The sequence below is a fragment of the Protomyctophum parallelum genome, assembly GCF_964188405.1.
Source record: "Protomyctophum parallelum genome assembly, chromosome: 2".
In the NCBI taxonomy this organism is placed as follows: Eukaryota; Metazoa; Chordata; class Actinopteri; order Myctophiformes; family Myctophidae; genus Protomyctophum; species Protomyctophum parallelum.
The window spans coordinates 46,000,019-46,013,541 of NC_139699.1; the positions used below are offsets into that span (position 1 = coordinate 46,000,019).

At 41.1% G+C, this 13,523-nt stretch overlaps 1 protein-coding gene across 1 annotated transcript in view; it reads right to left on the reverse strand.

The window, feature by feature from the left end:
* The window catches only part of LOC310854649 (leucine zipper protein 2-like), a gene marked incomplete at its 3' end in the record, with an annotated part of 189,669 nt that overhangs the window by 59,635 nt on the left and 116,511 nt on the right, over positions 1 to 13,523 (reverse strand). Inside the window, exon 5 of the mRNA XM_083759324.1 lies at positions 4,718 to 4,780. Within this exon, the coding sequence (XP_083615450.1) occupies positions 4,718 to 4,780 (63 nt within the window). The remainder of the gene's footprint in view (positions 1 to 4,717; positions 4,781 to 13,523) is intronic.

Consider the following 13,523-nt stretch of genomic DNA (forward strand, 5'->3'; position numbering starts at 1 on the left):
TCAGTGCAATTTGTAATGTCATTTTGAAATGCAATGTACTATTTTGTAATGTAATATAGGCCTACTGTATTCTGTAATGTTTTTTCTTTTTTTTTTAACAATCGCCATTCAATGTATATAGAACCACACATTTTTTAAACACAACATAGGAAAACAACCACAATACGGACATTACAATGCACAGACAAAAAACAAAAAAACGAACAAAAAATGTATAAAACAAGACAAAACGAGTACACCACAGTGTTGACATGATTGTACATTACAGATCACCAGAGTCTTTGTTATTCACTACCGTTCAATAAGGTACATTGAAGCGCAGTCTAGAAGGGTCCACTGTATCTAAGACTGGTTCCCATACCTTCGTGAACCCTTCCATGTTATCGCGGAGGAGATAAGTCAGTTTCTCCAGAGGAGCCACAGTCCATTACCTCCTTGTACCAATCATCCAGTGTAGGAACGTCTGTATTCTGTAATGTTTTAATGTATTTCTGGACTCTTGGAAGATTAGCCGAAAGGCTAAAAGAGATCCAAATAAAAATCAGACCAAATCAAAGCCCAGCATAGGGAAGCTAGGGTTCATTCAGTTGGTTAAACCTCTTATACAGCGTGTACCAACCGTAACTTCCCTCTGCAGAATGCATTGCATTGATTTGTGAAGTGTCTTTGCCTCTGAGTATTCCCTGCAGAATGAAGCATTGTACACGTGAACCAATAACTTACAGTTTGCACCAAAGAGGAGAGTCCTTTATTGAGATGAACAGAATTAACCCACGTAGCAGTAAATCGATAACTCACAGTTTGCACCAGATTGCCCTCGCTGAGATGAACAGAATTAACCATGCCACTCATGTTTACTTGAACTCCCTGCATGGGACTCGTGTTTTGCATGAAGAATGCTAAAACACATTGATTAGACTAGAGCAGTGGTTTTCAACTGGTGGTCCGGGGACCACCAGTGGTCCTTGAGGTGGTTCCAGGTGGTCCCCTTAATGATGGAGAGTTGGTAACGCAATGGACACTTAACACTAGCATGTCTGAAATAAAATCACTACTAATAAGACTGCTCTTCACACCTCTCCCCCCATGGCGGGGGGGGGTTGACTACTTGCCATTGTCTTGTAAATGTCACAATATACTTCAAGGCAGCATGCAGTTTCAACTCAGGGCGACTCAAGTTATCTTTTCATTTAAGTTTGAGTGCTATATTGAATACCCTTGCGCAGCAAACACATACAGCGAGTCTCTCTCTGATGCCCTGTGGAAGTACCTTCCGCAGCCCTCTGGTCATATTTTCACTCCCGTGCGCGGTTTTTCTAATACCAGCAAATAAACAAAATGACGTAACCACTCACCGAAACAAAGCCTGCTAGACCTTGGTAAAAGTCTATTCTCGTAGCTGGGAAGCGTCTCAGGTCCCCAGATCATTAACTCTTGAGAGTTACATTATTGTTAAGCATCGGCATTACATAAATTTACAAGAACACAATTCGAGAATGTAGAGGAATTGTTATTGTTGATCAACGTTTGCCTGTTATCTCTCCTATATGGTGCAGACATGAATACAGCATGGAACTGTAGGCAAAATCCACATCCAACGACAACAGAATATTCTCTATAGTTTTGGGTCCGAGAGGCTAAATGTCACCAAATGGTGGTCCGTATGTGGCTCAAATGCGGAAAACAAATAGCAGGCCTTGATTATGAAAGAGGTTGAAAACCACTGGGCTAGAGAAGGTTGCATGCAGGGCAGGCTACTATGCATGTTAAGGCACATGGGGTGCCGCGGCAGTGGCTCTGGCTCAGGAAGGAGGGAGGGAGGGAGGGATGGCGGCTGCTTGGGAAACGGAAGGCTCCCAGTTTGATGCTGTGTCCTTGAGCAAGTCACTGAACTAGGGATGTCGGTAACGGATAATTTCCCAGCCGGTTAGCCCAAATGTAATATGCATGTATAGGCTTAGGCTACATAATTAAAGTTGGTAGACGAATGGTATACATTTATTCATGCTCCTTTTTAAAAGACAAACAAAAAAGCAACATTTAACAATATAAATAAATTGTTGTAGGCTTAAAGGACCACTTCACCACTTTTCAACCTATCTTCATATAATAGTCTGTGGGCAGTTCAGAAACCGTCTTCCAGTGACATCTTCGATGGGGAATACAAGCTAATAGGAACTGCAGGCTTTCTAGTCCTGAAAAGTTACAATGCGAAAATGGAAGCCATCGTTCTCACAATAATGAAAATCTAAACATTTTTGTAAAAAAATCTTGTTTAAAAAAAAATCTGCCTAATGATGATGTCACTGGAAGACGGTTTCAAAACTGCCCACAGCCCTCCTATGAGACACAGACTGAGTAGAAAGAAATTGTGCCATTTTATCATGATTATTAGTGAGGACCAATTATACGAAGATAGGTTGAAAAGGGGTGAAGTGGTCCTTTAATCATCAATAAACAACGCATCGCATCTGCATGCATGCATCTGTGCGTCTACAGTACAGAGGTCCGCCGGTTCTAGTCCAAAACATAAATAAGTCCAGTCCAGATCTGAGCAAACTATACCTATAAAGTCACTGGACGCATGGACTAAGCCTTTTTTATTATTAAGGAAGATCAGCATGCATGTCACCGTGTTCTGTTTGTTGACTTTTCGCTGATGAGAAAACCCTCAAACATCGATAGCACATGGCTAACTTGATAGCCGTAAGCCGGATAGGAGGAGGAGGAAGAAGCGGCGGCGGCTGTAGACATTCTCCCTCCAGGCCAAATGGCCAATAATGGATTTAATAATGCCAAGTAGGTCTCTGCATTGATACGGTCGACATGTTGTGTTAATCTCGTCTCGCTGTCACTCGCTTACATTTTGACTACCACATAGCTACCGTTGTAGCCAACTAGCCATTGAAGTACAACAGAGAACTTTGGGACAGTGCCCGAGCGCTGTTCATGCAGCCTGGAGTGTGACAAGCTGGGCGCAAATTAACCGTAAAGCTGATAAGCAGACTCGGATATTTCTTAACGGTCGGCTAACCGGCTAGCCGGTTACCCCCTGACATCCCTACACTGAACCCCAAATAAAAACGTCTTGGTTTCCGAGGCTACTGAACCCCTAATTACTCCCGATGAGGAGTACCTGTTAGATTTAGACCAATCAGAAGTCAATATTCAGAGATGGCATTGAATGCATTCATTTGTCAACGCAATGTATAGCCTGCCTGCCTGCCTGCCAAATTTCCGACGAAGATAATTTTCATCCAAAAATATGGATGCTATCGGTAGGGGTCAGTTTAGAGGTGCTTCATTGGCAAGAATAAACATGAATTTACATTGCCAGAGCACATGTTCAAAATACAATAAAAAAATCACACCCATGTGAAGTGAGGGGCGCTCTTATCATTGTACCTCATCATGACGTAAAATAGACACTATGCCCAATTGCCCATTTGCTCAGACACCATGACGTAAAATTCTCCATTTGCATTGTCAATGGGAATTTAATGTTTAAGACAAAGTTTGTGGACGGTAACTAAAAGCTGGATATAGATGGGGCTATAGCGCCCCTAAAAATAAAATAAAACATTAATTATAGTTAATTATAATAGACCGCAAAACCCGTTGTAATCTATACCCATTTTCAGAGTACCCGTTGTATCCATCTGTCTGTTTGATTCCCTTCTTTGCAGGTCATCAACATGACATGTTTTCAGGGACATATCAGGCACTCCGAGTCCATAAAAATGGGAATTTATATTTTCAGGACACCCGCTGATCCGACCGACTCGGCACATCACTATGCGAAGTCGATCAGTTTGGCGATTCTCGAGATCAGGGACACACACACACACACGCTGAGATTCTGCGCATTTAAGGATATTTTTTAATTGTACTGAAATGCAAACAAACAATTCCCAGTATTTATTCAAATAAATGCTCCACACTGCAGTTCTGTGTCCCAATTGTGCATCCTTGCATGCATGGTTTTCAACCATCACATTTAATCTTCTCTTATTTGAATTAATTAGTGCGTTGCTCCAAGGCATCTGGCCTCCACCTACTATAAGAATCAGTAGCAGTGAACCAGCAGTTGTTCTTTGGCCTGTTTGCTCATTAGAAGAACCCACAACTATTCTTTCTAATCACACAAGGCTGCAAGGAATCAGCCAGAAATTATTCCCTCTGTATCAATAGAAGTCCCTCTGGGGATTTTAACTAAACAATATGGGGTTTGTCATAATGAAAAACACAATTTGTATAAATGGCCAAGTCAGCGGAATAATTTCAACTTAATGTAGAGAAATAATGGAATTTTGCCTTGGTGGATCACACATTTTATAATGTTCAATCTGAATCAATGACCAACATTCAACATGCTCTCCTTTTGTTTACATCTTGGATTTAGGAAACTGTTATTGCTAAGATGAACTAACAAGCAAGCAAATCAATGGAATTAGAATGAAGCAAGCAGACTATAAGACAAACCCAATGATCCATGTTAGACCAGTTCCTTATAAAAGCCTGAATAATTCATCAGTGTGCAAGAATCTGTTGATGTTGCTATGATGTTCTACCAACCACACACACACACACACAACGTCAGGCGGTCACAGCTCTATATGTAAAGTCTCTTGAGACAACCTGTCAGCCCTATTGAACTGAATAGTACTAATATAAGTAGTAGCTGGCCCTATAGGCTGCTACAGTGTGTCAATCTTACCTCTTGCTGTAAGTCTTTGATGATTTTTGTCTTTTTCTCCATCTCCATCTTGAGAAATTTGATCTGGAGGCAAAAAGAACAACCAAATGAATTACAACTTGCATCAGAATTACAAAATGCATTGAGTCAAAACATCTGTCGCTAACAAAGTGTGCCTTTCATTGTTTTTACAGTATGCAGTACTGCAAATTCAATTTACAATTTACAATTTAGGCATTTAGCAGACACTCTTAATCCAGAGCGATTTACATTAAGCAAGAACAAAAAGCATGGCAATACATCACATACATAAAAAGTGGTTATCATGAAACATGCATAAACTAAGAACGTAACAGTGGGAAATCTATATAATTATATTCCACAAGTCACCATAAATTTGTGTTAACAGTTAGTATGTACAGTAAATATCTCACACACACACACACACACACACACACACACAATGACGTGTGAGACTTTATCCACTTAAGCCCTACGTATACACTAAGTTGACTGCGGTTCCCCAGGCCAGTGCTCATTATAATATGTCCGCTAATATTACATTTCTTCAGCTTCTGGGGGAGAGCATTCAGTGAAAATAGAAAATCGGCAAGCTGAATGCCCTCCCCAGAGCAGGGAAGCTATAGGGTTGAAAGGTATAATTATACAATACATCCATTTTGGAGTTTTGCCAAAATGCACCAACAAATTGTGATAAAATATATTTATTCCTGCAGTGGGTTGACTGCCTGTTTGCCACTGTGTGTCTGACTTCATGACTCATAGGCTACTCTTCTCGTGTCAGAGAGCAATATCTCTTTGCTTATCGTGATCCCTTTATCATTTAACTTGGCATTTCTGGGCAGAGTAGCCCTTCCCTCTGGTGCTGCGTCAGGACCTCACATATCTACTGCAAAACTGTTGCTGTTGGGCAGAAACCTTGTATCTCCATAATTGATCATGTTTTTTTTGTATTGTTATTTTTTTAGGTAAATTAATGTTTTACAGGCAGTACGTCATCGTGCAAAAGTGTCGCACACATGTGGTGAAATTAACAGATCTGCAACGCTACAATGTGTGAGCTTGTTCGATCTGCTATTTTCTAAAACTATTAATATATTTTAAGTGGTTTACTGTTCATAAATATTTGACAAACCAAAAGGATTAACCACTGATTGTAGGGATGTTAACAATAAATTGAAAATCGATTAATCAAATAAGAAATTATTCAATTAAAATTAACAGTTAACAATTAATTTCTATATCATTGGGCAGTTTTCCGTGAATAAAATGTCTGCACGCGGCCCGAGGAACGCAATTAATTAATGTATCGCTAATTTGAATCACTAACTGCTTGTGACTAAATAATAACAAATAAATTGGATTAATTGGAACAGAGGTTATTAGTTCCCTGTCCTCTAAAGTAACACGTTTTGGACATACTAGGTTTCTACCTGACAGCAGCAAAATGGAAAAACGCTGCCGCAGGCTTTGCAGCGTATCTGACAACAGGGAGTTCTGCTGGAAGCAGCGATGAACCCTGGATGGTTTGTTTTCCGTTTTCCTTTCTGAACAGACAACGATTAGATTGTCCTTGAGAGAGAGAGAGAGGTCATCCAGATAATCTAGAGGACAAAGACTAAAATATTCATTGTGTTGGTGACCTCATCCCTGCTAGGATGAGGTCACTGTAAACTAGACCTCGGCAGTTAACCCACATCCCAGAGACACACACGATAACATCAGAGTTCACTGTGGCGCCACTGCACACAGGAATGGTTACAAAATAAATAAAGATTATATTAAAAAAAAACAAGAAATGATGACATAGTCATAGTTGTCAGGTGAAACAAGCGGCGTATCCGTTCCCCCCCATATTATTATTATTGTATTTTGATTATTGTTTCTGTGTCACAACCTCGCAGCCGTTGCTTGCGTTCGTTTCCGACGTTCTGTTCGCGGTTCAATCACAGCTGTTGTGTCTTAGGGTGGCCGCGGTGCGCTAATATTGCATCAGTAGGAGACGCTTTCGTGGGGAGCGCTCACCTCCGCGGTGCATATTGACTAGGTCGCTACTACGAGATTGGCTACACGAGTTATACCATTGGCTTGGAGAGAGTGTAAACTTTATAGTGCTTAAAGTTTCAGCATACAGATATATTCTATATTCTTATTCCAAGGAAGACTGGAGAAGAGGACAGCTTGTTTTCGTTAACTCAACAACAGCCAACTTGAGGCTCATGAGGCGTGCCGTGCGTCCAAGTGAGCCACTTAAGGCAAGTGTGTCCATAGCAAACCCGTTTGAAAATAGACGTTCTTAGCTTGTAGATACAGTGCTATTTTGCTATTTAAAAAAATGTAATGGACGTCAACTAAATTTAATAAACAAATTGAACATTTGAACACATTCGCATATAGTGCCTTGCCAAAATAAGGACACCAAAGATTGAAAGTGGTTAATGGATGTATGTTTGCAGACAGAAAGAAAACACTAGTCTATAACGTGTAGATGGATGGGCATGGATTGAGATGCACTCAGCGCAGAAGGAAACGAATTAGAGATTAAATGCGAACAGGGGTGGCAATTTGCCATCCCCCGAGGCCCCAAGTGACACCTCTGTTCACATATATTCCTGACATTGGCATCGACCAACGCAAGCGAAGAGAGCCGTCTTATTCAAAGCTTTCCATGGTGACGAATAGACTTTGTACTATGCATTACTGAACCGCCTGATGCTGATGTCTATTGAAAGTGACATCCTCCCTGAACCTGATTTTAAGGACACAATCAAAAGACTTCTCTGACGGGAACTGGAACACTTATATAAGTAAGACTTTTTATTCTTTCTTTTTTTGACCCTTTTGGATTATTTTAAATTGTGCATTTGGAAATAGTTGGCTGATAGCCCAGCAGCCCAGGGGCATGCCACCAAGTTAAAGTGCCCCTGACTATATGCAGTGCAACTTATGTTTATGCATTATAATGTGGAATTCATAGAGAGATGAAAGTGAGTCAAAGCATGGGGTATACTGCAATTCAAACCCATTGGTAAAGTGTATAAGGTAACATATTGCATGCATGCCTGTTGAACACTGAACGTCCTGAAATGACTCATGCATTACTGTAAATGAGAAGAGTAGTACAGTATGGTACGGTAAAGTAGTCTTCTAGTACAGTTCAATACAGTGCCGGTGTTCAAGCAAATAATTATGCTGAGCTTGGTCCAAATCAGAATCAGTCAGAATATTTATTGCCAGGTATGTTTGCACACAATTACCCATATTATGGGTAATTTGTCTCAGTGAGGTTACCCCAGAGCAGGGTAAAACAGATAAACAAATCAGAACAAGTAGCTCATAATTTGAATGCGGTGAAGTAGTGCCGCTCGATCAACATTATGTTGGAAGTTGGAACATTTGAATGCAACATCACTCTTGCAAATATTTCACCAGCTGTTCAGAAAAAAAGTTTACATCTGACTTCACTGGAGGGGTGAATTAATTTATCATCCAGTTGAACCCCACATGAATCCTAGCATCTACATGGGCATGTCATAATAGGCAAACATTCAGAGAAGAATAGCTGATCCACAAGCTCTAATTTGTCTCGTACAGTATGTTTAGCGAAGACGTTTGGTGTGTAGCGAAAAAGGAGGGGACCAAATAGGGTTTAAGTGAGCTTTACAGTTGCACTTATTTGAATTAATATAACTTTGTTTAAACCGCAATATGTTAGATTATGTTAATCATACATAACTAGTACTAGTAGTTGGAGGTGGTCTCCATACTCCATAGAGACATTTACACATTGGTGGCTGGTAGGACACCTACTGGTTGGCAAGTAGTGCTGCCTGAAGCTCATGAGCCCAACAATGTCTCATCTGGAAAGGCTGATATTCTACCTTGGATGAGAGAGGTAGATGTGTGGTACGTCTTCCGCATGGGAGACACAATTTGAATACTGTGTAGGAAGCGCGACCTACGTACGGCAGCTTTATACACACTATATGGTGAATTGAAACAGTCAGCCATAACCTGAGGACACTTGTCTGCAACATCACCATAGCTGTGTTGATAGGTTTAGCCCAGTCATGGCGCTGGGCTCAAATCAATGTGAAAACCACATCTCCTCTTCTTTCCTGCTTTTTTAGTCTCTACCATCACCTGCTGTCTGTCCGTCTGCCCGTCTGTCCGCCTGCCCGCCTGCCTGCCTGTCTGCTGCCCAGCTGTATACCCGCTAGCCTGTCTGCTTTCCTCGTACAAACAAACCTCCACACTCCATTTACCCACACTTTCCCTTCACCTGTGTTACTAAAACTCTTTTAACTGGACTTGTTGTGTTTGCGTCTACTTTTGGGTCTGCCAGTTTGCTAATTGTGAAAGAAACACTGAGAATGGCTGAAATGGACAGAAAGGGGTGAGTTGTATGCAGTTGTATCGTGAATAATAATAATTTTTGTATAGATTGAAACATGTGGAATAGTAGGAAGGTAAGCATGTATTAATGACGATTTTGTTCGCTTATTTTGTCCACTCTGTTGTCAATGAATTATATTGATAAGCTTTTAAAACGGTGTACGGATTTCCTCTCTCCTTCCTCCTGCACTCGTTGCAATGTGCAGATGTCTCTTGACCAAAACATGTATTAATCCCACGGAGGAAAGTTTCAGCTTCACCCAGCTGATGGCTACTCAGATAGCCAAGTGTCTTGGCCCGGCCGGCGAGCAAACCAACAAGCTTACAGCTCTTCGACGCGCTAAACTACAGCATCCCCAAGTGTTTCTCCCTCCCTAGTTGGATTCTCGAGTATGATTGGCCATTCAATTAATCCGTCTGCTGACTGATGTATTATTATTTCAACAGATAAAATGAAGACCTTCCGTCTCTGTGTGTGTTGTGTTGAGTTTAAATCAGATTGACCGTACACAGACTATCTTGGGCTTTCATGCGCTGTAGATAGAAGATTATGCCGTTTAAACTTGCCCCTCGGTAGACAATTAACTCATCGATTGCGCAAAACGCTCTAAAGCGTTTTATTAATATCGAACGCCGTCTGCGCATAACGCTCTAAAGCGTTTTATTGGTTTTTTTTATGATTAATGTGCTTCATATTTATACGCGCCCGGACAACATAGAAAGTAACACCGATGTCTCTAGGAAGGTCCTCTTATGTGATCCGGGAGTTAAAAGCCCCCCCCTCCTGAAAAGAGGTCTGGTCTATGCTGCATGCCGTATCCATTACGACGTACTGGAGGCGGCCTCGCCGGCATGCACGGCATAGACCAACGCAGATGTCAAGGGGATCTAAAATGGAGGTACCCATGCTAGTGTGTGTGTGAATACACTTGATTCCCCTCCCCTCCTGTTTCTACATGGTTTCTCCCGAGGCAGCAATGTAGCCCCCCCCCTCTTCGTTTCGGATCGTCGCATTTCAGTTTCAGTCCCCCCCCCACTCACTTACCCACTGTGGCTGTGCCTCGAACTGCCTTTCACCGCTGCTTCGTCCTCTCATTCTCGGAAAGAAATAGCCCTCTGCCCGACGTTACTAGGAGAGATCACCGCCGTGGAACCCCCCCCAGGCCCGCGTTGTGATCGCTTTGCATCTCTCTCATTCTCGGAAAAAGGATATAACGCCTCCAACTGCAACCGCCGCTTCGTCCTCTCATTCACTCGGAAAAATAGCCCTCTGCCCGACGTTACTAGGAGAGATCACCGCCGTGGAACCCCCCCCAGGCCCGCGTTGCGATCGCTTTCCACCTCGTCCTCTCATTCTCGAAAAAAGAGAGCCCTCTGCCCGTATATAAGAATAATCTGCAACGGTCGCCATGTCATAATGATACGCGAAACGAATGACGTATTATGAGAGAGATGATCAACTGGCCGCTTTATATGTCTTGACCACCCATGTTTGGGCAAATAAGCCCGTATAGCGATTCTCGACTCGACACCGTGGATCACCATTAGCCATAGAGCCTTCGCCAGGCAACACTATCCGTACTCCGTAGTGTGGTTGTAACCGACTTTTTATTCATTATAATTGCAGTGATAAGACCGCAATGAAGGCGTCTGCGACGTAATCGACCCGTTTGTAATGTACAGTATAACGAATACACATTGATTAGAGTCTCTCTCTCTCCTCCTTTCCACCGCTTATCTCTCCTGAGGTTCTTTGCCCCAGAACATGTCCAGACATGTCTGTCAACAACGACTAACGTGTCTCACCGTTACACAATACACTATAGTTCTGAAACGATCGGAAGGTAGACTGGCTGGTACACTGATCAAGACATGTGTTGCCCCCCCCTGTTACTGAGACAATTTCAGATATGTCTATAGTATGTACATGTCGCTATATGCCTTGTCTAAAATACTATTTTTCAGAGAGGATTTCAGAGAATGAAGGACCTGAAGAACTATTATTCACAAAATAAGGCCTATAGCGACATGTACATAATATATACCGTATGAAACAGAAGACTCTCTGCTTTCATAAGAAAAAAACTAATACTGTAATAATAATAAAAATCACACCCCTGTGAAGTGAGCAGTGCAATGTTGCACAACATTGCACTGCTCACTTCACAGGGTATTATTTTGTGAATAATGGTTCTTCAGGTCCATGCATTTTCTGAAATCCTCTCTGGTGGGCGCAAGCTGCATTCAACAGCCAATTACTGACAAACTATACATGGGACCATGTGTATTTGTTTTCCTCCTAAAAGTAGACATTCAGGGCTTTCATTCAGTGTGTAGTATGTATATGATATTATTTGTGTTCATTTTTATATCTGTCTGTCAATGTCTGTCAACTTCAACCTTCCATATCTCTGCTGTTTTTTCAAAAGAGCAGCGTGCAGCGAAAAGCAGGTTTTAGAAAAAGGTCAATATCTCCAGAATGGAAGATGGTAGAATCATATTTTTTTTTTTAAATTGAAGTGGACTAGTTTGGCGTTCTTTTGATTTATGCGATGTGCGATGTGCTATAAGAGGCCCCTCGCTGTGGGCCCCTAAAAAGTTAAAAAGTCCAATGTTAATCGTGTAGCACAAGCAATCCTGAGTAGAATTTCAACAGTTAGCAATCAATGTGTTAAACACTATCTCCTACATCCTGAATGTCAAACCTACAGCGCAATACTGTACAACAGCGATGTGCATTTCTATTCTTCATATTATTATGAAAATGTCAAGGAGGCCACTTGCAATATGACTGTATCACTGTTTATCTGACAGTAACAGATATATAAATGTTCATCTAAATGTCAATGTGGCGTTAAGCTTCAAGAGAGAGCGAGGAAGACAACTTTATTATAGTGGTGGAAGAAGTATACTGTAGACCACTCATATTCTCTTTACTAAGTAGCAATGCCACAATGTAGAAATAGCCTATTCAAAATGTTGTGAATAAAAGTAAAGTAAAGTAAAATAAATCATCAAAATATACAGTAGTCGTTGTGCAGAATGTCCCATTTAAAAAATATATTCTACTATATATATATATATATATATATATATATATATTTTTTTTTTTTAACCAAAAAGTATGTCTTATTGTTCATGTGAATATGTTTAATACATATACAGTATAATCTATATAATATAAATCTGCAAAGTGACTATTAACTTAAACTGTTACATAATTGTAGTAAAAAAAGTACAACAAAAAGCCTCTGAAATGCAGTTGAATATAAGAGGGCTCTGCTTCAGTAAAAGTCCTTAGTTACATTCCACCAGCGAGTACGAGCTGTGTGTGGATTATCATCCCGTTGGTCAGCACAGCAGTTTTATTTTTGATTAACTTGAGTAATCTCAAATGTATTCTCCTCCCGGGTGCCTGGGTGCTAATTTATGCTGCACTTGATGTGCTGATAATGAGTTTGCTGTGGGAGCAAGAGACTGTCTGAGGAGAGAGAGGACAGTGCATAATGTACACATCTCCCATAGGAACACACACACACACACACACACACACACACACACACACACACACACACACACACACACACACACACACACACACACAGACTTCTCTGGAACGCTATCCTAATGGCAACACACCGGAGGAACCATCTGTGAGTGTCTCCCTCACAAAGGTCGGGCTGGTTGCGCGGAATGTAGAGGCAGGAAGATACAGTTCACTCTCTAATCTTGGTCGGGCAGAAACCTTGTATCTCTGTGTGTGTCAACGTTGTAATTATGTTCTTTGTGACAAAAGGAGGATCGTTCAAAAGCATTGAAAATAGCCAATCTACAAGCTGATTGTATTACATTTTCGTCTGTAATTAATGGCTTACTTTGTCATAAAAGAGTGTCTGTGAGTACGCAATCCACAAGCTCAATGTGTTGTGAGCTTGTACTGTAGATCAGCTATCTTTGCTATTTTTAAGTAGGGTCTGTGCAAGGAATTAACGAGCGAAGAGCGATTTTCTTAGTTTTAAGGGTAACTGTGGTAGAATTGCAATATTACACTCGAGGGTGTGGGTTAACGTGATTATTGCCACTTCAGTGATGCTTATTGCATCCCTGTCGTAGCAATAATCACGTTAACCCACACCATCTTGTGTAATATTGCTTAATTATACTATGAAGTTGAAAATGGGTGACGTGGTCCTTTAAATCAATGAATTTGAAACTCACAAAAAGAGTTCCGTAAACTGAAAGCTTTTTGTTCTCCGAGTATATATATTATCAGTACTTCCTTGATTAATTCATGAATGATATTTTTGGATATTAATGCATTTGACCAACAAATCTATAGTTCCAAAGCTTGTAGGGGACGCGACGCTCTCTCCCGTCACGCACCAGACTCTAACAGGGGGAAACACAACAT